This window comes from Lepisma saccharinum, chromosome 28, assembly GCF_977018435.1.
Source record: "Lepisma saccharinum chromosome 28, izLepSacc3.1, whole genome shotgun sequence".
NCBI classification, from domain to species: domain Eukaryota; kingdom Metazoa; phylum Arthropoda; class Insecta; order Zygentoma; family Lepismatidae; genus Lepisma; species Lepisma saccharinum.
The window spans coordinates 8,670,128-8,695,971 of NC_139256.1; the positions used below are offsets into that span (position 1 = coordinate 8,670,128).

The 25,844-nt window shown below is 39.1% G+C and overlaps 1 protein-coding gene across 2 annotated transcripts in view; it reads left to right on the forward strand.

Annotated features, from left to right (window-relative positions):
* LOC145981051 (uncharacterized) overlaps window positions 1-25,844 on the forward strand; it is a 71,202-nt gene that overhangs the window by 38,605 nt on the left and 6,753 nt on the right. Inside the window, exons 8-10 of one of the 2 annotated variants that reach the window (XM_083114153.1) lie at window positions 334-1,250; window positions 17,713-17,968; window positions 20,670-20,938. In XM_083114153.1, the coding sequence (XP_082970279.1) occupies window positions 334-1,250; window positions 17,713-17,968; window positions 20,670-20,938 (1,442 nt within the window). The remainder of the gene's footprint in view (window positions 1-333; window positions 1,251-17,712; window positions 17,969-20,669; window positions 20,939-25,844) is intronic. The other variant, XM_083114154.1, reaches the window with a different exon arrangement.

Sequence of the window (25,844 nt, forward strand, 5' to 3'; positions counted from 1 at the left end):
TATAAATGTCTGCATATGTCTATAAAAATAAGCGGGCATTACAGGCCGCAAATGTCGGCATCTCCGTCAGCGCTGCCCGCCACGCTTCTCCCGATCTCTCGGCTGCAGATCGAAATGAACGCACGGTATATACAGTGGAACCCTGATTTTATATTTTCTGTCACTATACATTCAATCTTCATGGTCACAATAGAGCAAAATGTTATAAAAAATTCCTGCATTTTAAGTTTTTTCACATTAGTTCCCTGAAAAACATAAAATTGAGGTTGAGCTGTATTGCTTTAAATTGGTATCTTTGTGGTTACTTAGTGCAAGACTGCTTGTTTGTTTCAGAAATGTCAACAAGAATCTAAGGAAAATGCAGTGCAGCCATTGCTCATACCTGCAACAGCTCCACCTCCATTGATGCCAGTGAATGAAATTGTAAAGGCAGTGGGAAGAAAATCTCCAGCTTCAATTTTCCCTCCCGGAACTTCAAAATTGCCAAAGCTTCAGAAGTTACCACAGGCTTGCGGTGAAAGTTCACGGGGCATCAGCGGTAGCACAAATGCCGTGCCCAGTTCCCAGGTGCCGGGATTACTTCCCGATCATCCACCGGTTACTGCTGCCACCACGTTGCCGGCCGTGATTCCTAGTAATGGGAACGTTACCTGGGTTCCTCCGAGCCCCAGTTCATTCAGCGTGAAGAAGAAAATGCCTGTACCGAGTTCGTCGTATCCTCTTCAGTCAGTCTTTACCTTACAAGGGAAGAAATATATAGTCATCGAGAAACATAGTGAACCTCCAATACAAGGTCCAAATATGCCTAACGTTCCGACGAGCAGCTCCCAGCATATACCAGTGAACCAGCTAAACGGATTGAAAGTTACCACCTGTAGGCCGATCCAGCCTCGCATTGTGAACCCTTCCACCATGACGACAGCTTTGATCGGACAGCCGCAGACGAGCAAGGATTCGTCCAGGGGTTCGTTGGTGCAATCTGGTCAGGGTGGAATCTTCTTGGTGCCTATCGGCGGACCAAACAAGGATACGCAGGAGCCGCAATTTTTGATTGTCAATAACGCTCTGCAGCATACTGTAATGGTTAATCAGAGTGGACTTGTGAAACCAACGCAAGCCCTTCAAGTCTCTGTGCCAACATCTAGACTTTCCCCCAGTTTAAGTGGATATTCAGGTCGTAAGGATAAGAGCATGGTCTTGCCTGAGGAGCCTGCTAGTGCTGTTAGTCCCGATATGGATGACTCAGATAAGTGAGTATAACCTATAAGTCACTTTGGTTTAAGAGTATTTTTCTGATATTTTCATGGTATTAGTGTGTATTGGGAATAGACACACCTTAGATGAGTAATCTGGTTTAACTTGACCTGTAGTTCAGTATTTACTTACAATGGACCATATTACTATGACATCACTGAGCATGATTGAGTCCCAACAAACCAGTTACGTTGTTTTCCCCCATGTGATGGCATTGGAAAATCCTTAATGGTGACAGCAGTTATGAAAAAAACTGTGATGTGTATCACACACCAATGTGAAGACGAGGCCACGTGGGAGACCCAGATTTGATTCCTGCTGTTGGTGATCTAAGTTCGGAATTTTTCCAACCTTGTCCCCCACACTTAAGTGGCTCTGGGACTCGCCCAGCTTTAAATCAATTGGTATGAGAGGTGGCCAGAGAGTGGTGCTGATCACATCACCTCCAAAATGGCTGAAATCGAGAATGTGTGGAACCCTGAAGGCATGATGCTATATGCACGGGGAACTTTACCTTGCATTTACCACCTTACAAAGTATGAGGTAAAGAATAGCGGGAGTAAGAAATCGAATACAGCGAATGCTCCTATCTGGCGTTGGGTCTGGAACCGCAGCCAATAGGCACATGAGTCGATCAGGCTCCCAGCAACCACTACAGCAGCTTCCTGGAGTGGCTAAATTTTCTTTTAAAATGCACGATTTCTTACTTCAGACTATTCTCAGAAATCTTGTCATCACATCACAATTTTCTTTCCCAACTGCTGTCACCATTTTAAAAGTTGACCCCCCCCCCCCCCCCTGTGAAGGATTTTACAATGCTATAATGTAGGCCAAAACTACGTAATGGGCTTGTTTGGACTCAAATCTTGCTCAGTTGCCTGGTGACATCATCAATAATATGGTCCACAAAACCTGACAGGTGCATGTGGGTGTGTATGAAAGTTTAAATCCCCTTTATGCTGAGTCAGGAGTGGACCTACAGTTTAATGTGGTATCTGAACCACTGTGCAGTGGTGGATTCAAATCCAGTACTCCTTGAATCACAGGGCAATAGAATTACCACTATGCCACAACCTCCTTAATTTGCAAACGTAACCAGGTGACTTCAGTAGGTTTTGCTGTACGAATTTAAACTGCATGTGTATTATACCTTTTTTACTTGTAAAAATAATAACAAAATGTCATAATTTTTCATTAAGTTACAGGCCACTTGTAGACATATATTCTATTTCATTGATCAATTATATTGGTACTTTGTAGGTAAAAATTTCTTATTGGTCCATCCTTCCTAGATCACTCTAGCGTCTGTTCATTTTGAGCAACTTTCAATGTGTTAATGTATAGAATGCACCCTGACTTAACACCATAGTTGCAAATGGAAGTACATTTTATTAGTATGTTGAAAGTTGACTGCTCGCAGAATGTCCTTAAAAAAAAAACAACCAAAAAAACTACTCAAGTGATGAAAGGTTGTCACTAGAAGTAGATAGTTTGTTAGTTCTGCTTCACTGACTGCCTCTTATTCTTCTCCTCCCTAAATTTACCTCCCCCATGCTCCCACCTTTATTATTTTCTTCATGTGAATGTTTTCTCCGAATTGATAACAGTATTTCGTACATTTGGGTGGGAAGAGTCGTAAGGTTTTTTTTTCTGTGTATGAAGACAGACTGGCTGACTAACTTCGATACCATAGAGGTGAATGCTTAAACTGGAACCAAGCTACAAGTACCAGCTGGTAGTGTCTTTTAGAAATATGAAGCGAAAACAAGTATTGGCAATATAGTACGAACTGTTGAAGGCATTTTTAAAAATTGTGTTTGTTTTTTATGATCTGCAGGAAATAATTCTTGTTCCTGCTTTTATGATATGAACACTGTATTTCTCTAAATATATTAATTTGTTTGCAGATGTGGTAATGAAGATGAATGTAGATTATTTGGGGTAAGATCATTACAATGGTGTTGTTTCGTCTTTTCACTTTGTGTTTATAATTTACAGTCCAAAGGTAGACAGTTCCTGAAGAATGATGTTTATTCCTGGACTGTACTGCCTATGTTTGATGTGATTAAGTGATTAGTATGAGGTTCAAGTCATATCATGCTAATTTTATTGTGTTGCAGAAACTCCCTCCATCTCTCCAGTACTGATAGGTGTATTCATTCTAACGGAAGTGATGGCAATTTTTTTCAGATAATTAATCTGTGTGTTTCAACCACAGTCATCTTCACATGCCAGCCATATTTGCATTGATTGTCAGTGGCATGCCCAGGATTTTCAAAAGGGAGTGTTATGGATACATTTTGTAGCAGTCTGTTCTCCTTCTTCCTTTGACATTCTTTTTCTTAGGAATGCTTGTCCAAAAAGGGGGTTACAACCCCCCCCCTCTTGGGTATACCACAGATTCCAGTTGAGCAAATGGATAAGGCAGTATAACTAATTTGCCTGCTAAGATGAAAATCTGTGGTCATGAAGTGTGTTTTTCAGGGGACCAAACTGAAAGAACTTAAAATGTTACACATTTTGCTATGTTGGTAACATCAAGATTGAATGTATATTGCTGGAAAATGCAAAATATGGAAACATAAAATCGAGGTTCCACTGTTTATTTTTACTACTTACAAGAACATCCAGAAAGTAACTTCTGATTGCGTACAGAAACCAAAGACCGAACTATTCAGTTGTCAGTGGATTCTATGTACTGTAAATTACTTTTTGACATTTTAAGACACTTGCCATAATAGGACATGAAGTTTTGTTACCCCCACATCATAGAATGATGATGTCTGTCACGAAAACCAGGTGTTAAAAGATTGTTAGATTGTCATGTTTGCCTGTCACCAAGGAACCCTTTTCAGCTGCACAAAAATCACTTCATGCCAAGTCTGGACTGTAGGCATCGACTATCAAATTGTTTGCAGCTACGTCTTGTGATGAAATATTGCATTTGGAATGAATTAATGAATGGATTAACATTTTTGGATGTATCGACACATATCGCCATTTTGCACCCTTAAAAATGTACAAGGAAAAAATCTTATAATCTATAACCCATACCTTATAAAGTTAAGAAAGAGGGTGTAAAGAATCCCTTGGGAAATGTTAAAAGTGCAAGGTTGTGATGGAGCCTGCACAGGATGTACAACACATTAAAAGGGCAAGGAAAGTCTAAAAACTTCTCAGAAACAGTGTAAGAGGCCTGTTCTTCACAAAAAGCTAGGGATGTGCCGAAGCCGATTACAGATGTATGAAAATCGGCCGAAATTGACACATCGGCATCGGTATCGGAATCGGCAAAAATCCGATATTTAAACCGGTACAGATTATACTAGAGTTTTTACCTTCTAATAAGTTTTATATTCTATTTTTGTTAGATTTATTGAAAATTTGGTTATGATTCGTCATTATTGTAGAGTTTTTATAATAAAATTATTGCAAACTCATTCAGAGGATCAACCTAACTATAAATCGGAAATAGAACAGTACATTGCTGAACCAGGATCTGCTGTTGTATTGGAAATTCAAAAATGAGTATTCAAACCTGAAGCAAGTGCTGAGAAAATACTTGGGTATACCTGCTGCATCAGTATTCAGTGATTGAGTGTTCATTGTTGCTGAACAGATTTGCGATAAGAGAAGAAGTAGGTTACTTCCTGAAGTGCTTCCAAAACTCGTGTTTCTGAAGTTGAATCTGGCAGAACAGGAATTCATTTTGCATTTCAAAGAACTACTTGCGCACTAATGTTAAATCTCTTGAGAATCTATGTTCTTCTTAAAGGTTCACATAACCTTTTTGTAGATGCAAATGTACATTCGCATCTCTTGAGAATATATATGTATATACATATGATATGCAATAGAAATGTACATAGCAAATTTATTTTTGTCATGCTGAAAATAACATCCCATTTCTGTTGAATAATCTTACGTATCGGAATCGGTTAAATATCGGCATCGGTATCGGTTCCAAAAATTATCGGTGAGTACATCGGCATCGGTAAATTTTCAGCTTCGTCACATCCCTACAAAAAGCTAAAATCATTTGGGCTTTAGTAGGTTGATAAGCATTGCCATGCAGTAACACAGCTCCTCGAAAAAGCCACAATAATTTGTTTCTGTAGTGGTTAGACAGTAGACATCTCTGTGTGCATCCACTCCACAGCCTGACTGTTGCTTTGGTTCAGGAGTCATGAGAGTCACCCATTAGCTCAAGATCTAATTCCACTGTTCATTGTATCATGAGAAATGTCAGTACACTTTTTTTTTTTCTCCCATTCATCTGTGAACATCTGCACAATTTCTGAAATTAAGGTGATGGGATACCATCTCATGGAGCAGAGAACAATATATTTGTGGGAAGCAGAGGGCAAGTGGAATGTACTGTTCTCATGTATTTTCTCTTGGACCATACACGCAAATTCTTCCTTAACCTCCCTGATGGCGCAGTGGTGGTGTCGTTGCCTTTTACTCAAAGGATCCCGGGTTCGATACCCGGCGGAGGCACATAGTCGTTCGGATCCCACTTTAAACTGTAGGTCCAGTCCCGATTAGCCTTACTGTGCACAAAGTGGACTTAAAACACAAACTCAATCAATCAATCTTCCTTAACCATAGATGGTCAATTTCTACTGATCATCATTCATATTTTCTTGTCCTTCATTAAACTTCATAACCCATTTATGTTCTCTGTGTTCAGAAAAACTCATGTCGGACCACATTCACAAGCAGTGGGCTGCTCAATTCTTTTGAACTTTTACGCTACGCAGCAGAACAATGCATCAATATGAAATATTTCTCTCTCAATGTTATCTGTCAGTGGCAGCTGGTGATCTGACTTTATGGGTGTGCACTTTAGACTAGTGTCCAGAAGAAGTGGTATCGCTCCTCTCAATACTCTCACCCATTTTTGTGCACATAATGATGCTAAATGTATTGGCAACCCAAGTTATTACCACCTTTTACTGAAAATGAGGCTATAGGAGAGTTTTATTTCACAAAAAATATTAAAAATTTTTAATTGGAATAACTCGGTGAATTTTCTGTCTTATCATGAGAAGAGCAATGTTATTGGGTATAGATAGAGACATGAAGGTTTTTTTACTGCAATTCGGTGTTATTTTTACATTCATTTTAGGGCAAAATTTGGTGTTATTTTTACATGCATTTTTACTGTTCCTTTTATGCTTAAAATTTTCACATTGTTTTAGTTCTGGAAAATTTAGACAAATTTTAGTTTTAATGACAAAAAGAATAAATTTAAGACTTGCCTTTGTGAGAACCTACCGAAGTTCTTCCATTTGGAAAATTATTTCATCTCATCAACAACTAAATATGAAATGTTTACTGAATGATATCACCCAAAACTTTGAACACAGTTATGCACATCGTATTTCCCTAACAATGCAAGAAAATCCTTCTGCGACCCCAAAATACCGTTTTGTTTATACACATGGCCTTAACCCCCTTCACTGCAACACAACAGATGCTTCTCCCTGCCCTGAAAATGTTTCCATTCCTATGAAACTTCCCTCCTGGGAAGATCCCCCAAGTGAATTCTATTTCAGGTCGATATTAAACACTGTCAGTCATGTCTGCACGTGACAATCTCTCTTGAATCGAAGTTTCAGCAGCTACACTAGAAATGACAGATCTAATAGCACTTTAGCTAGTTCTTTTTGAACGGAAGAAATGTTATTCCTATTCAATAAGAAAGTGTGGGGTGTTACCCCCACACCCCCTATATGCCTTCATGGCATGGTGCTATGCACAGGGGAGCACTTTACCTTTATTCGATAATTGCATATTTCGAGGTGTTTTTGACGTTAAAGTGGAAAATTCGGTATTTTTCTGAAAACTTGGCTCCTTAACATGCCCAACTACATTTTAAACACTCAAATTTTCGATGTTATCGTTAAAACGAAAACTTCATGTCCCTAGGTATAGATAATTTAATATTCAGTAACCTGACAAAATCACTAAATATATAGAAATACCGATCTACAATATTCAATATTGTTGATGATTTGCAAAATATTTAGTGAAAACTTTCTCTCTTTCTCCCCTGATAATAGTGAACAAGAAGAATAGTAACATTTGCATATATCAAGCAAGCAGGGCCTGAGCACTGACCTCATAGGGTGCCAAACCTGGGCCAAATCCTAAGCGTGAGTTTATTTTTTAAGTCCATTATATGCACAGAAAAGCAAACAGAGGCAGCCTACAGTTTGAAGTGTGATCCGAACCACCAGGTGCATGGCTTTTCGTTTTAAGAGGAGTTTGATTTATTGTTAACAAGAATTAATTGAAGTTACTGCTGGATAACTTAACTTAATAAGTATGTAGCAATTTAACCTAAGAGATTACTGTAATTTTGATGTCATTATGTAGGTAGTATGCTCAAATGAAAAGGAGACCTTTGCTGTAGCGGCGTTGTATCTAATCGAAGAAGCTAAATATGCTTGCCGATAGATGGCACCGTGTTTGTCCCAGTTTGCAGGTGTAGCGAATGGCTTCACCTGCCGTTTCCTCAGTTGGCGAGAGTTGTTTTGCGTGGACGGGTGCATTATGGATCCAGATCCTCCAGATCAGCTCAGAGAGCTGTAATCCAATTTCTTCACGCAGAAGGTGAGCATGCTTCACAAATTGATCGCAGGATGAAGGACCTCTACTCTACTTGCTGGAACGGGGTGAAGCAGTGAACTCTGAATGGTACTGCTTAAACAGGCTATCAAAAACAAGCACAGAGGTAAGCTCTCAAAGAGGATAGTGCTGCTCCAGGACAACAGTAGGCCACTCTAGACCCTCGACCTGCTGAGAACATTTCAATGGGAAGTCCTCACACATCCTGCATACAGCCCCGATATTTCCCCATGTGACTCTCATATCTTCGGCCCCTTAAAACAATCACTGAAAAAGGTCAACGGTTCACCTGTGACGAGGAAGTGCAGAACACCATGGAAAACTGGATCTGTACGCAACCCAGGAGTTTCTACACTGAAGCCATCCACTCCCTTCCAAAGTGCTGGGATCAGTGCATCAATATCAATGGCAATTATGTGTAGGTATCATGTTACACATTAACTGTAATTCACATATTATGTAATGCAAATATTCTGTAACATAATTTTCTTTAGATATAACCGAAATCTCCTTTTCATTTGGGCATACCTCATATTAAATAAACACATACCTACAATAAACATGTTCTTTAACAGCACTAGAGTATTTTTAAAATAAGGCTATTATTTTTCATAATTAAAACCATAAATATACAGGGTGTTTCCAAGCTGATGATACAAACTTTCAGGGATGATGGAGAAGGACACATGTATCAATTTGAGATAAGGAACCCTGGTCCAGAAATGCCTTAGGCGAAAGTTATAAGCAAAAATCGCTGCATGAAGATGTAATACTTTTATTACCTGAACAAGTTTCAGAAGCTGTTCCGTGGCCAGCTCGGTCCCCTGATCTGACCCCATTTTATTTCTTCTTGTGCGGTCATGTGATAAGTCTTGTTTATGAGGCACCTACCGAGACTGAAGAGGATCTCCTGGCAAGAATTCTCGCCGCCTGTGACATTGTTCGGACGGCACCGGGGTTGTTCCAACGGGTGCGCCAGAACTTTGTGCGACGATGTCATGCCTGCAACGAAGCTGGATGATGCCACTTTGAACAACTGTTGTGAATGTAGCAGCTTTTGAAACTTGTGCAGGTAATAAAAGTATTACATCTTCATGCACCGATTTTCGCTTATAACTTTCGACTAAGTCGTTTCCGGACCAGGGTTCCTTATCTCAAATTGATACATGTGTCCTTCTCCATCATCCCTGAAAGTTTGTATCATCAGCCTGGAAACACCCTGTATAACATGGTTATGATTTATATTTGAGGAAGGTGGAAAGTTGGAGGATCAGGGTAGAAAGTAGGGGTTGCAAAATATTCCACATTGCCTAGGTTTACGGTTACCAGATCACTATAATGCAAAAGTTAGACATGCTGTCCTAAAATGTAGAACTTTTAGTCAAAATGTTGTACAAAAATTATCTGCAAATAATGCAAATTAAGAATTAGCAAATAATTTAAAATTGACATATTCCAGTTTTTAAAAAAAAAAAAAATCTTGATTTCTTAAATACAAAATTCCCAAACTACATGTATTTTCAGTTCTAGTATTTTTCAGAGGAGCCATTTTTTCTCAAAATTTCAGGTCTAGTCAAAATATACTTTTGAACCTCGAAAAAATCAAAACTGTTGTCCCTGCAGTGCTTTTTTGAGCTCACCGAAGACGTGGAAATAAATTGTCTGGAATTATACTGAACCCGTACCAAATGTTTTTCAGGCTACGAGAAATGTATTCCTCCCATCAGTTCATTTGAATTATCACATGTAATGTTCTTAACATAACCTAAAATTGTTCCAAAAGTTCCATTTTAGATCAATAACTTTGTTCTATATACCTGCTGCTTTACAGTCAAAATATTTTATAAGAATGGGAAATGCGTAGTATTTTAATTGGTATAAACCCCAAAGCAAGAAATTAAACTGTGGCGTTGAACAGTGATATCAACGTAATATGGCCCCTAAACGTTGTTGATTATAACATCTAGTACTTCTGCAATGTTCAAATCATAAGGCTAAAATGTAGGACATGTCCGGTAACCTAGCCTGGTGAAAATTTTATTTTCAACCACTTCTGCAAACAAGGTAGCAGATCCAATGAAGAGAATCAGTTGTAATCTTTCTAGCAGTTGTTTATTTCTATTGATCGACTGACCCAACAAACAAAACCAAGCGAAATGAAAAGAAAAATAAATATTAAAGAAAATAACAATACTCACTCGGTCCACACTGCCCTCTTTCGTATTTCAGAATTTTTGTTTCCCTTCTGTTGTATCCGTATTATTACTGCAGTTCATGCACGCTTTGTAGCTAACTTCCCTCCAAGTTTAAATATTACTTCTCTGCTTTCTCTATGGACAGTTTCCCTTTCATCATGAAATCAAACACTTTGCAGTGAAACAGGAATGAGGTTTTGACGGTGTAACAATTTTGCCACAATTGAAACAGCTGACTGATCCATGTTCTCCCTGTTTGGGTGGTTAATTCGTCTACAATGCCACAAGAACAGTTTTTGGCGAGGCAAAGGCATTGCAAGACATTGTTTGAAGCATGCTTTTTGCTTGCAGTTGGCCTTTCTACCCTTCTTTCTTGCCCATGCCATGCTTGGAACAGTTTGAGCGAAGATAACATGCACCCTTTTCCAAAAAAATGCCTCAATTTACAATAATGTGTGGGTTGCCTTGCATCTACCCTGCCACATGATCTTGAATGGAACAGGATTGCAATACTACATTGTGAACACAACGCTAGCAGTGTGAATGAAGCCCATAGTACTCCAAGCTAAAAGAGTGAATCCCTTATCTCCTTGCATCCTGCAAACAGCATCAAATGAACACACCTTGACTTGCGAGAACCAGGGGCAGCTGCTGGTAAAGCAAAGTATGAGGGTCATTCGGAAAGTAACAGTCTTTTGGCTGTAAATAAAAAAAAAAATGCATAGATACAACAAATTTTTACTTTACATCTGAAAGGTACATCTGTCCTCTATTTTTCAACATAGTCACCATGTAAATTCAAGCACTTGTCATAGCATTTCACCAACTTATCAATCCCTTCTGCATAAAACTCGGCCACCTGGGAATTCAACCAACCTGTCACAGCATTTTGAAGATCCTCATTGTCAGCGAAGTGCTGTGCCCCAAGCCACTTCATGTGAGTGAACAGATGAAAATCAGAAGGAACCAAGTCTGGGTTGTACGGGGATAATCAAAAATGTCCCATTTGAATTGGCGCAATAGGTCTTGCGTTTGCCGAGCAGTGTGAGGGTTAGCGTTGTCATGCACGAACACCCCTCCCCCAACCCCCCAGATGTCAGCAGACCGCGAAGCTTGTTCTGGATGGCTCTTCTCAGTTTCTGCAAGGTGTTGTAGAAGTGATTGTCGTACCACGTTCCATGATTTTTTGCCCAAAGAAATCTTATCACTCCGCGTACCTCGCATTTGGTGGGTTTTTCGATGGCAGCACACGCGCGGCACTACGGTGCTCTCACTAGCACAGCTGGAACCTTAATGAATCACAGATTGTGTTATGTAACAATGGTCGCGCTCTGCCCACTACTACTAGCGCCACACCACAACTGTTACTTTCCGAATTACTCTCGTAAATATGGTCGTTGATGGGGCATGAGAATGTTTGATGTTTTGAAGGAGATTGTGTCCAGTGAATAAGTGTGATAAAAATGAATTGGGATTTATTTTGATGTGCATGTGCGAATAGGCAGAAGCCACTACTGGTATCTGTGGCATAACCAAGGGTAAAGGAAATTATTACACATGCACACAATGACTACAGCAGCTATACGGGGTGTACACAAATTAATATCGGAGTTTTAACTTTTATATTTTCTATACCATACACATTACAAATATGAACCATATATGAAATGAAAAAGTAACTCACCAAGTTTTGATTCTATGCATGCGCAAAATTTGTTTCCTAGCTCTGCCGCTTGGCGAAGCCATTCGTAAAGATGGCGACTCCCAAGCATAAGTCTTCTTGTGTGTTGGATCTCGCGAGGTCTAATTCGGTTGTTACAGTTCAACGGGCGTATCGGCGAAGATTTGGACGTGACCTTCCATGTGTGTGTTCATTTTTCCACTTTCATGAAATGTGGATTCATTGCTGAAAATTTGTGTGCAGAAGATCCTACGAGCCAAATGATCTGCAGGCTTTAGGACCTGTAACAGCTGCAGACGGTACGGTCTCATTTGGGGTCTTTTCCTTAACACTTTCCACACTGTCATTGTTGGCATTGCTAGTTCTTGACTTGCACACTGCACAGATTTTCTAGGACTGCGAGTGAAAGCCGTTCTGACGCTTTCCACCTTCTTGCCTGATACACGCGACCATCTGGAACTTTTACCTTTACACAAGCATCCTGTCATCTTAAACTGGTTATACCACCTACGAATGTTGTTGTCAGACAGGGAGTCACTTCCAAATCTTCACCGATATGCCAGTTAAACTGTAACAACTGAATTACACCTTGTGAGTTCCAACACACAAAAAGACTTACGCTCTGGAGTCGCCATCTTTTATGCATGCATAGAATCGAAACTTGGTGAGTTACTCCTTCATTTCATATATGGTTCATATTTGTAATGTGTATAGCATAGAAAATATACAAGTTGTAAAATTCCGATATTAATTTGTGTACACTCTGTATTAGAGAATGGCATGCAGCCAGAAATATTCTGTGGTATGGGCAGTGCTCGAAGTGAGGGGGTTAGTATGCCCCAGCTAGCAAAAATTTTCACAAAGACCCCCCAGCTAGCAATTTCAGCTAGAATTTGCACTTCAAGTGCTGGGTTAGGGGCTACAGAAACTGGTGTCCCTTTCTGACAAGTGCCTCACCAAGCCTGAAAGGTAGTTGAAGGTATGTAGAATCCATTGACAATCAAATACCAGGTGTATAAGCTTAAATCTGCTGTTTGCTCATAGATGGCGTTAGTGAGCGTATGAAGCTACCATGAGCACGCCATACCTGGTGTTTTTATGAGTTGGACATCTGCCAACACAAATCAGTGCACATCGTTAGCAGGTGCAGACAACAACAGACAGTGTTCCTGTGGTAAGCATGTCTAGTTTTGTGCCAGAAAAAGAGCATATGCGGGAAGCTCTGCTTTTCTGCTTCCATTTGAAGAAATCGGCTGCCGAATCGCATCGAATGCTTGTGGAGGCCTATGGTGACAGTGCTGTATCGGAAACAACGTGCAGGGATTGGTTTCGTCGGTTCAAAGACGGCAATTTTGACCTGAGCGACAAGAAGCGTGAAAATCGGCCCAGGAAGGTTGAGGACCATCAATTGCAGGCTCTTTTGGACGAGGACGATACCCAAACGCAAAAGATGCTTGCCGAGCAATTGGGTGTTACTCAAGCAGCCATTTCCATGCGTCTACGTGCCATGGGAAAGGTTCAAAAGATCGGAAAATGGGTGCCGCATGAATTGACCGATCGGCAGCTGGAGAGACGCCAAAACACATGCGAAATCTTGCTTGCCAGACAAAAAAGAAAGTCTTTCCTGCATCGGATTGTGACTGGTGATGAAAAGTGGATATATTTCGAGAATCCTAAACGCAAGAAATCGTGGGTTGATCCCGGCCAACCATCAACATCTTCCTCGAGACCAAATCGCTTCGGCCGGAAGACGATGCTGTGTGTTTGGTGAGATCAACAGGGCATCGTCTACTTTGAGCTGTTGAAACCTGGTGAAACTGTCACTGCCCACCGCTACCACCAACAACTGATCAAATTGCACCGTGCTCTGTGTGACAAAAGACCGGATTATCAAGAAAGACATGACAAGCTGATTTTCCTCCACGACAACGCCCCATCACACACGTCAAGACTGGTCCAAAACTACTTGAAGACACGCAACTGGGAGGTGCTACCCCATCCCGCCTATTCACCAGACCTGGTCCCTTCCGACTACCATCTGTTTTCGTCGATGGGCCACGCCCTCGCTGAGCAGCACTTCGATTCGTATGCAGACGTCCGAAAATGGCTTGATGAGTGGTTTGCCTCGAAAGAGAAGGACTTTTTTTGGCGTGGTATCCACAAATTGCCCAAGAGATGGGCAAAATGTGTAGCTCGCGAGGGCAAGTACTTTGAATAAATTTCTTGTTGCTTTCTATGAACAAACCATGTGTTTTTCTGACTACAAAACAGCAGATTTAAGCTTATACACCTGGTAGTTTGGAAAATTATTTTAATTTGTTTTTATAGACTATCTGAACTTACTTTCTGGGGTCACTTTGTTTGTACAAACATGAATAATACTCATGAATTTACTATTCTGTACTTTTCCTGTGTATGGCAGTCGTTTTCTCTGAAGTAGATGTAATAATATTTAGGACATGTGCTTTTTTTTTTACCAGCCTTGTTTTTGTGGCAAGTACATTTCTTCATTTTCTAGCAGATGTTTTGTCTACAGTGTGTATCATTATGTGCTCAAGTTGTTGCAATTACATTATGTTTAGCTTCTTTCCTGTCAGAAGACACAGGGGTGCCCATCCCCCCCAAGGCCAATGGTGCAATCCCCCCCAAATCTCGTCATGCATCCCCCCAATCATGTGGTGATCCACATGAAGTATTTAATTACGATATCTTGTCTACTGAAAGTAACGTTTTTTAAGCTTTATTGAACACGATTCTTGATATGCCCGTCCTCCTTAAACAGAGGTTTCCATCCCCCAGCTAGACCGTAGATGCATTACCCCTCAAAATATTTTGGGTGAATACGTAATAATTCATTTTTTATAAATACAATAGCCTGTTAAACTGTCCATATCCATATCTTTGAATGGTTCAAATTTTCGAATTAACGGAAAGCTAGAAATCTCAAATGTCATAATTATATAAATATGTATTTATAAACAGTGTTTGCGGTTAGAGAACAGATTTCAATAACCCACAATTTGGGTATTTAACACAGTTTTACACAACTTAGGACCAAAATTACAGAACCCTAGCTAGAAATTCCAGTACGAGAATTGAATTGGGGCAATTACAATTTTTTAGTAATCCATAGCAATAAATAATTACATGGATTTCATCTTAAGTGGCAAATTTCACTTGCTAAAGCAAAAATACCCTTCAACAATAAGTTAGAAATGCGAATTTGACACTATTTTCCTATTTTATCAAGTAATGTGCAAGGCGTTTTTAGTACACAGTTAGTACAACGATTGCTAGTAGAACCATATCATCAAAATGACTTGCCTGCTTTAAATTAAGCAGTATACCGACAGTAAACATTATATTTTAAGAAACTATATAATAAATATCGAGAATATTGTTTATGTTTTGTAATGCAGCTACTGTATAATTCTTCAGAATCATCTCATGAAAATGCCAGACACAGATTTTTTATTTTTGTAATGCAAGAATGCGAGTGAAGCGAGCAAGAAAATTTTTATATCCGTTTCCTTGCAGGCTTGCAAGAATATTAATTTAATTCGACGTCAATACTTTCATAGGATCCCTCGATATTTACTCTTTTCCCATGTTCGGCGCCGAACCGTGCGCATACCATATCACTAAATATAGTTGCCAAATATAATGTTCGAACCCTAAAGAAATCCCTTGACAATCTAAGTTTTACACTTTTTTAAGAGCTCCATATCTCAGCCCCTCAAATTTAATATTCAATCCTCCAACCAAAATTTTGGACTTACTGTTGATATTGAAGAGTACCTAGATATTACCCCCCCCCCCCCCCCAAAGGAAAAAAATCTCAGTCCCCAAACCACATTTTCCGCTTCAATTTCAGATGTAATGTTAATTGGACATCCCCTCAGTCGGTAACGCGTCTGACTACCATGCTCAAGGTCCCGGGTTCGATCCCCGGCCGGTTCAAATCCGGGAACTTTTCTAACGGTAAAAGCGGCCCCGGCGCCCACCCAGCGTCGAATAACATGGGTACCTGGGGGAAACCCTGGGGGGTAAAGGCAGTCAGGGGCATGATGCTGATCACATCACCCCCACTCACGACCGGATCAAGAAAGTGTGGGGCATTACCCCCACACCCCCTATACGCCTTCATGGCGTGGTGCTATGCACAGGGGAACACTTTACCTTTTTACTTTATTCTGTTGAGGGATTGAGGATTAAATGTTGGGGAGGGGGCACAATATCAGACTAATGAATATCAGTGTTAAATCGTAGATTATCCTGGGAATTTTAGTTTGGGGGGCTGAGCATTAAATTTGGGGGGTGTGGGGGTAACGCCCCACACTTTCTTGATCCGGTCGTGAGTGGGGGTGATGTGATCAGCATCATGCCCCTGACCGCCTTTACCCCCCAGGGTTTCCCCCAGGTACCCATGTTATTCAATTTCAGATGTAATATTAATTGGACATCCCCCCAAATTTAATGCTCAGCCCCCCAAACTAAAATTCCCAGGATAATCTACGATTTAACACTGATATTCATTAGTCTGATATTGTGCCCCCTCCCCAACATTTAATCCTCAATCCCTCAACAGAATCCACGCGCCAATTAAGACTGAATGTGTAGAGTTGAATATCCCAATAATATTACCAGTTACAATTTCCTTAGCCATCTAGAATTTGCTGTTTATGTAACAGCAATTGATAGTTAATAACCTAATTGAACTTGTGCCAAATGCTGTACTGTTTCACATCAAATTTCCATCACCAAAAATCGTCTCCCCCCCCCCCCCCCAAATCAAGTTGCTTGGACATAACATGAGTCCACAAACCGACCTGTGGGCATCTCTACCTCTAAATACTTCATTTTCTCATCTAATGGATTAAATATGGTGTACCTAAGGTGTAAACATCTTTACATTTATTTTGGAAAAATATATAAATGTTGAGTTTTATATTACATTAAGGAAAAAAAATTTCCATGGTGCAGTCTGCGCCATAATCCCTCCCTGTGGGCACCCCTGAGAAGACATCATTGTTCCAGATTTTCCCATTCACAAGCCCAAGCATCATATGGGATCAGCTCTCAATATCACCACTGAAGTTTGCAGGCATCTAGTCTTAGTTTCTAAGTGCCTATTCATCACCATCCTTCTTGTCATGATTAGCTTAAAGAGGCTGAAAAGGCAATGTTAAGGAAGAAAAATACAAAGGAAGGTGACAATAATGTGATCTTTCAATGTTTGTTGCTGTGAAGGAATTGCCCCCAACTTAAGGACAGTCGCAAGTAGCCAGTGTGCGGACATAGGGCATTTTTTCGCCTCCCACACGATGATTCTCCGGTTATTTTATAAATACTGATACTGATTGAATTAGAATGAATAATTAAAAACTACATTCTGTTTTGAAGCTAAGGCATGACCACCTCTCGATATTTCAAGAACTTGTTCACTCGGGAAAGCCATTCAGAAGTTTCAACTCAATGCTGTGGTTGTAATCGTGAGAGCTAGAGAAAAGCTCTGATATGGGGGGAGGGGGGTTAAGATCAGGGGAAGGTGGCAGTTGATTGACCTTTATAGAGAGAGATGGTTTTATTGGTAGGGTTGTTTTAAAATAGGCCTCCCTGATAGCATAGTAGCGAACACTGTTATCCTGTAATCAAGAGATCCTGGCTTGGATTAAAATCTTGGTGGAAACACATCTCACAGTGGTTCATGTGCCACTTTAAACTGTAGATCCAGTTGCGATTAAGTGTTTCTGAGCGTAAAAGTGGACTCAAAACAAACTCTAATTTCCTTTTTAATATTGTAGTGAGGTCCTGTGCTAAGCCTGAAGGTAGGGAAATCTTGTTGCATGTTGGTTCTCACCACATCGATCCATTTATCCAGTATTTTGTTAAATGACCTTGGTGAGATAAGAAATATATTATTTTCTCTATCTTGTTTCATTGCAGTGGGTTTGACGACCTTGGGAAAAAGCGTAAGCTGTCCACAGGAGAGAAGCCTTGCCCAAAAAGGTTCAAAAAAGCCAGTTCAGATGGAGAAAGCGAAGATTCTTTCACGCATCATTTTGCTGAACACTTCATGTTGAATTTGGGTGCTGGCTATGATGCCCTGCTTCAGATTTTCCGTTATTTGAAAGTACAAGAGTTGCTTCGTGCTGCAAGAGTATGTCGTATGTGGCGTGATCTTGCTGGACATCAATCCTTGGTAAGTTTGTAATTTTTTAAGTTTTCCAAGCTACAAATATTGATACTGTAACAGTGAAATTTACTGGTTATCTTCTCGTAGTTGGCTTCCACGTAGCAAAGTGGTTAGTGCTCTTGCATTTGGTGCAAGTGGTCCAAGGTTCAACTCCTGGTGAGGAAGTAACAGACTCTGATCTTGGAAGCCATACAACAACAGCGATGGGACTCGATGTGCTGACCAATGAGAAATCACTTTGCAGGGATTGGCTCTCAGTGTTTAGTTTAGTTTAGTTAGTGTTTAGCTTCTCATAACAAAATAAAGAGGGACTACGGTCATGTATAATTACATGTACAGGATTGGACATGAAACACCAGCCTGCCTCATCTTGTTAAGACATTCTCAAACTATTATTTTGTCTACATTCCCTCATTCCACTCCTCTCCCCATCTGGCCAATTCACGTCACTCCTCCCGTCGTATCTGTGCCTGTACTTGTTTATGAAGCACATTAAGGGGAAAGTTATGTTTCAGACTAAGTGATATGAGATGGGTCAATTTTTTTAACCTAGCCCTGTATATTTTCTATATCAAAGAGTAGAAGACAGCATACCTTGCACACTCCTGTTCACATAAAGGGTTGAACAGTTGAAGAATGTGCCACTTGATCTGAACAAGAGTGTACATTGAGTGTTTGACTCCCACACTGAGTGCCACCAAAGGTTCCTGGCTCAAGTGGCATGTGTGTGTTCTGACCATACATTCATCAAATCATCTTTCATTCTCATCACAAATAGCCAAAAGTGACAGTAAATAAAATGTTGCTCATTTCACCTCATTCTTTCTTTCTGCTCTGTATTGTCATGTATTTTTTACTTCTTCGGCCATTCCATGCCTTCCACAGGGTTGCTGTGTGTCTGGAAAACAGGGAAATGTCAGAATTTTGCAGATTGTCTGGAGTTTACGTGCATTTTGGAGTCTTCAAGAGAGAAAGTTGCAAAATGAACAGGCATTTCACTTCCACTTCTGGATTCTGTTCTTGATTCCACTCCCCAAAAAAGATTCAGTTGTTTCTTATGATTCTCAGTCTTGTGCAAAATTAGGGATCCTTCGAATTTCTGTAATAAATTTTCACTTTCAAAGTAAAACTTGCAGTCCAGATATCTGATTGATAGAGGCATGCAAATTTTGTTTATGAAATAGCATGCTGTGATGTTCATTTTTCATATTTCTGAAAGGTGTGAGGTGCATTTTCCTACCCTGTTTTGTCACGAAATAATGTGAAATGAACTGCAAAATGCAAAATATACTCTTAAACACGAAATTTACCGTTTATATCCCGACGAGACACTTTCTGAAGTATCCTGTGAGTTATGCAATTCACGGAAAATTGATCAATTTTGCTGTAAATATTTGAGAAGCAAAAATGGACCCCTTGACACAGGAATAGACTTAATACTCTGGTAACTACATAAATGTGCTATTAGAAGGGATACGTTTATTTTGTGTAATAAGTGCAGTTTTTAAATCAAATTTAGAATTATATTCACAATTTTAAAACAAAAATGTCATGTTATATGATGTTTTGATGTGATTATTCACCGCTATAACACCAAAATTTTATTTTATTTACCGCTTTTGAACCCGAAATAGCTGTTTTTGTACCGAAATTTTGCTTTTTTATTTACCAAAAATATGTGCCTCTACTGATTGATAAGTAAAGTACATTGACAATATGATCATAATTATCGGAAAGGTTGGTGAAGATGAGGTTATCGTCTATTATTTTATAGATCTTAGTCTTGTTGGCATTTCCTATAGAATTCCTATATGCAACAAAAATTTCTCCAGATCCTGTGTGGGAAAGAAGCAGAATTTTCTACAACACTATAACTCTGCCAGAAGTTAAAAAAATGTGTATGGTTTATGAACTTTTTCTGTTTTTATATTGTGGAGATCTGTTAATGGTGAAATAGTGTACCTAGATGCATGTGATTGTAGCAGTCAATACATTTGATGCCGATTGTAATTTTACATTTTACTCTTCGAATTTTCATGTGTTCTTGTGTGTGTAGAATGAAATTTGCTTCAAAGAAAGAAATGGGGAAAGACCTCTTTCTTTCTTTCCAAAAGAAAGAATGAGAGAGAGAGAGGAAAAAAAGAAGGAAGGAAAGAAGGGCATCTCCCCCCCTCTCTCTCTCTTTCTCTCCCCCTCTCTCCCTCTGTCCCCCTCTCTCTCCCTCCCTCTCTCTTTCTCCCCCCCCCCCTTGAAGGAAAGAGAAAGAATGTGAGAATGAAAGATTCTCTCGAAAGAAGAAAAGAGAGTAAGAGAAAGAAAAAGATAGTGAGAGAGAGAAACTTAAGAAAAAGAGGAAGAGGAGGAAAAAAGTAGAGAAAGAAAGAGAGAGAAAAAGGTTTTGAAAGTGAATATTCATAATAATTAACGGATTATATATTTCTTTGAAAAACACAAGATTCAATAGCAAAAATCATGATGATAAACATGTCTCGAATTGAACTGAAAAACTTCGAAATGTCAGGGAATTTCATAATCAAAAACTCGTAGCAACCCTGCTTTTATTACATGTCTCGGCTTTCCCATTATGCTCCTTAAAAAAATCTCGTCTGAGAGTCCATGTGCATGAAGGCTAGAATGCTTTAAACATTCTGTATTTCATTCTCTTGTTTAAACATTGCTCTAAAAGCTTCCTTTGTGTATTTGACAGTGGCGGACCGTGCGAATGAAGAATTCAATTGTGACCGACTGGAGGGGATTCTCCCTTGCCCTCAAAAGGAATCGTACGGAGCATTTAGATCTGCGGAAGATGATTGTCCCGGGACAGTCCGAAGCAAAGATGTGGGAAATGTTCTGCCAAGAGATAGGATCCGCAACGTATTTGAAGAAGTTGGATTTGTGTCGTTGTCCAGTGGATGTTGTGGAGAAAATCCCATCAGCCTGTCCACAGTTAGAGGCCATTAATGCAACCGCTCTCAGGTGTGTACAGTGTATTATGTTTTCCATTAACTTAGGGATGTGCCGAAGCCGATTACAGATGTATGAAAATCGGTAGAAATTGACATATCGATATCGGAATCTGCAAAAATCCAATATTTAAACCAGTACATATTATACTAGAGTTTTACCTTCTAACAAGTTTTATATTCTAGTTTTGTAAGATTTATTGAAAATTTGGTTATGATTCGTCATTATTGTAGAGTTTTTGTAATAAAAATATTGCAAACTCTCATACAGAGGATCAACCTAACTATAAATCGGAAATAAAACAGTACATTGCTGAACCAGGATCTGCTGTTGTATTGGAAATTCAAAAGTGAGTATTCAAACCTGAAGCAAGTGCTGAGAAAATACTTGGGCATACCTGCTGCATCAGTATTCAGTGATTGAGTGTTCAGTGTTGCTGAACAGATTTGCGATAAGATAAGATGTAGGTTACTTCCTGAAGTGCTTCCAAATCTCGTGTTTCTGAAGTTGAATCTGGCAGAATAGGAATTCATTTTGCATTTCAAGGAACTGCTTGTGTACTAATGTTAAATCTCTAGGTTCACATAACCTTTTGTAGATGCAAATGTACATTCACATCTCTTGAGAATATATATGTATGATATGATGTACATATGATATGCAATAGAAATGTACATAGCAAATGTATTTTTGTCATGCAGAAAATAACATCCCATTTCTGTTTAATAGCCTTATGTATCGGAATCGGTTAAATATCGGTATCTGTTCCAAAAATCGGTGAGTACATAGGCATCGGTAAATTTTCAGCTTCGTCACATGCCTACATTAAATGCATTGTACTCAAATGTTTCCTAACCTGAATGTTGTGTGCTTGTGTCACACCTACCTCCTTCGTGCGCAGTCACATATATTCCATTCCTACCGAATTAATCATATGAAATAGCTAGTCACATGTAGAGTATGTATAGTAACTTACTGAAAAGTTATTTCAAAATTATGACTCATAAACGGGCGGCATTCCTTACCGAAAGTAATACATGACGGTGTATAAACTTTAAACGATAATTTTATTAACTTTCGTCGTTAGTACTCAGTCCTTCCTCCTTCAATACATGTTCACTATCATGTCAACAATTTCTGTATACACCTGAAATACCGTATTTACACCTGTATAATGCACATACGTGTATAACACACACCCTGTTGTTTGATACAGAAATGCAACGAAAAATTATATCTTGTATGTAATGCATAGCACAATTCATGTTCAAGAAATGCCTTGACTTTCTTAGGTGTAGGCATCAAGCTGTTGCGATGTCGGATCAAGAACAAATACCATCTTGCCTATTTAATGAGTCCACTATTTGTTCAATTGTATTATATATTTCTTATTTGAAGGGCTTGGGTGTCAAACATGGTGACATTTTGGTTATTTCTGAGTTCATTAAGAAAAAAAGGTTAGAAGCTATACTGTAGATAAATTGTTTTTGTGTTGAGATTACAAATTTCACAAGGCTTCAGTGAGTCCAATGCAAATTGTATGACATGGCAATTTCACTCGAAAGTTGAAGGATGGAACATTTTACTTTCCAACTCAAAAAATACCAAAATGCCACGTACCATGTTTAACACCCGACCCCTTCATTTATCTTCAGTCCTCACAGCTTTAATCAATTGTGAACCATAATAATTATTAACAAAATTCTTCTTGCCTTAGTAAGAGTTAATGCTAAACTTCCAGCAATAATTTCATCGTTTTGATAAATAGTTACCGTGAAATCACTGGACAAATGGACAATCTCAATATCAAAAATTATTCTTTCACTGCCAACAATTGAGTCGTCATGATTGGGTTTACCCCCTTGTTGCACTCCAATATTTTCTTGAATAATTCAATTAAATAATTGTGTCTAAATTATTATTTATAAAATCCTTAACTGATCAGTATTATTTCAATTTGTAGTATTTCATCAGTAGTATTACTGATATTAGGTTTTTGTGGTTCACCTTGTCCGCCTCAATGATCAAATAGAATAGAATAGAATAGAATAGAATAGAATGGTCTTTATTTAAGCAGGCGTGTTTCGGCCTCATGGGCCGTTCTTACAACCAACCCTTGTCAAAGATACAATAAATGAATAAAAACAAAAAGAAAGAAAAAAAAACACATAATGATCATGATAATACAATAAAGAAAATATAAAGATTATACAATGATAAAATAATACATTCAATAGATTAGTATATATACTGTTGAGTAAAGATAAGTAATAAGTCTTCGGTAGTTCAATGTGTATGCCGGGGGGGGGGGGGGGGGTAGGTTAGGTATGCATAAGTGCAGGTGCAATTGTTAACATATGAAGGTTAATTAAGTTGTTGGGACAATAGTAAGTTCTTCAGATTTTTCTTAAAACTTTGATGGCAAATAATGTTAGTCAATGGTGCAGGCAGTTTGTTCCATTCCCTGATCCCTGTAACAATGATGGACTTGTTATATGTGGCGGTTTTATGTTTGGGGATTTTTAGATTGTGCTTGTTGCGGATATTATGTTCGGCTGATGTTCTACGAGAACAGATCTTATCGGATAAGTATTTTGGGGAGCCACTCTTAAGTATTTTGTGCATCAAGGTGAGTGTTAAGTATTTTCTTCTATTGCTAATGTTTAGCCAAGAAAGTTTCTTTAAATAGGGGGATACATGTTCCTTTCTGTTTAGGTTAAATATGAAACGTATACAACAATTCTGAATTTTTTGAAGTTTATAGTTTAAGCCCTGGGATATATTACTGTACACTGGAGCGCAATAGTCTAACGTGGATAGGACGAGTGATTGCATAAGACGATCTTTAACATTAGCGTCCAGAGCATGTTTTAAATTATACAAAGATTTAAGTTTCCCCATACAGTTTTTCACAATAAATTCGACTTGTGGCTCCCAATTTAAGTGTCTATCGAACACAATCCCCAAGTTTTTGCTTGTATCCACTTCGCATAGCGGTATACTGCCAAGAGTTGGAGGAGAAGGTGCGTTTTTGTGAAGTTTCTTAAGTGTACCATGAGTTCCTATGGTCATGAAGCAAGATTTTGTTGGATTTAATTGAAGGGAGTTCCTCCGTGACCAATTTGTTATAGCATCAAGGTCGAATTGAAGTTTGGTCATCGCATTTTCATAGTTTTCTGTATTACACTGAATATAGATTTGCGAATCGTCAGCATACTGATGGTAGTGGCAATATTGGACAGCGCGGTCGAAATCAGCTACGTAAATCATGTATAGTAGTGGACCCAATATACTTCCTTGAGGGACGCCTTGTTGAACAACTAACCATTTAGAGTATGTGACTTCCGGTTCCCGATATTTCACACGTTGTTTCCTGTTGCCGAGATATGATCGAAACCAATTTAACGCGTTTCCGGTAACGCCATAGTGATACAGTTTGGCCAATAACAATTCATGATTGATCGAGTCGAACGCTCTTGAATAGTCCAACAAGACTAAAAGTGTAACTTCATTTTCATCTATTCCTTTACTTACATTGTCTACGATATCTACCAGCGCAGTGCAAGTACTATGCATTTTTCTGAAACCAGATTGAAAGTGTAGTAGGAAACCTTGAATATGTGAAAGTATTTGTTCATAAATTACTTTTTCAAGTATTTTGGACATTGTGGATAGAATGCTAATAGGTCGTAGATCTTTTATTTCTGTGGGGTTGGATTTTTTAGGTATAGGTGTTACTTCGCATTTTTTCCCACTCTTGAGGGAACCAACCTTTGGAAAGGGAAAGATTAATAATGTGCGTAAGAGCTTCTAAACAAAAGGGGATGCAATACTGTAAAATAGTTAGGTTTATGCCATCATAACCGCACGCTTTCGATTTCATTTTGTTAAAAATTTTACGTACTTGTTCGCTACTTACTGGGGTAAAAAAGAACGTGTCATTGTTGGGTTGCTCAAGATACGTGTTGGTTTCATCAATCACCGCTGCATTGTTATCTGAGGGTGCACTCAGCTTAACAAAGAACTCGTTTACCGCATTCGGCCGAAATGTATCTGGGGAGAGCGCATTACTCTTTTTATTTGGTAAAAGTCCCTGGCTTCTGAGGTTAGACCATACATTTTTAGCATTTTTTACATTCATATTTACCGTTTCGTTATAGTGCTTAAATTTTGCGTTTCTGACTGCTTTTTTGGCTCTGTTTCTGAAGTATTTGTACGATAGGAGAGCGTCTGGGTCTCCTGTATTTACATATCTCAGATGAAAGAAGTCGCGCAACTTCCAGAATTCCCTTACTTGATTTGAAATCCAGGGGGCGGGAGGTTTGGTTACACGAATTTTTCGCTGGGGGGCGTGCTTATCTATTAATCTGATAATGTTATCATTCAAGGCCTCCACCGCTGCATCTACGTCCTCGGTTCTTTCGATTTTGCACCATTCCACATTTTCCGCGTCTTTACGAAACTTGTCCAAGTCCATGGTTTTGAAATTTCTAATTTTGATAATTTTTTTAGGTTGCTTTGGTGCGTACAGGTCAAATATGGAGTATGTTATATGGTGATCTGTGATTCCAGGTAACTCGCTCTGCCCAATTTGCTTTACAATTAAATCTTGTGAACAAACGATTAAATCAATTAATGACTTTGACGTCGCTGTCACTCTGGTTGGCTTGGTAATTAATTGTTTCCCGTGAACTTCCTTGATTATACTCTGAAGGAGTCTAGTACTGCTTTCGTTTTTTCTTAACATGTTGATATTCCAGTCGCCTAACGCAATGAAGTAATCGTAATTTAAGTATAGGTGTTGGAGGATATCTGCTACGTGACTGATGTGAGTATAGCTGACATTTGGGGGTTTATATGCTACCATAAGTCCAATTTTTTTCCTATCGATAGTTAATTCGATTACAAGGTACTCTAC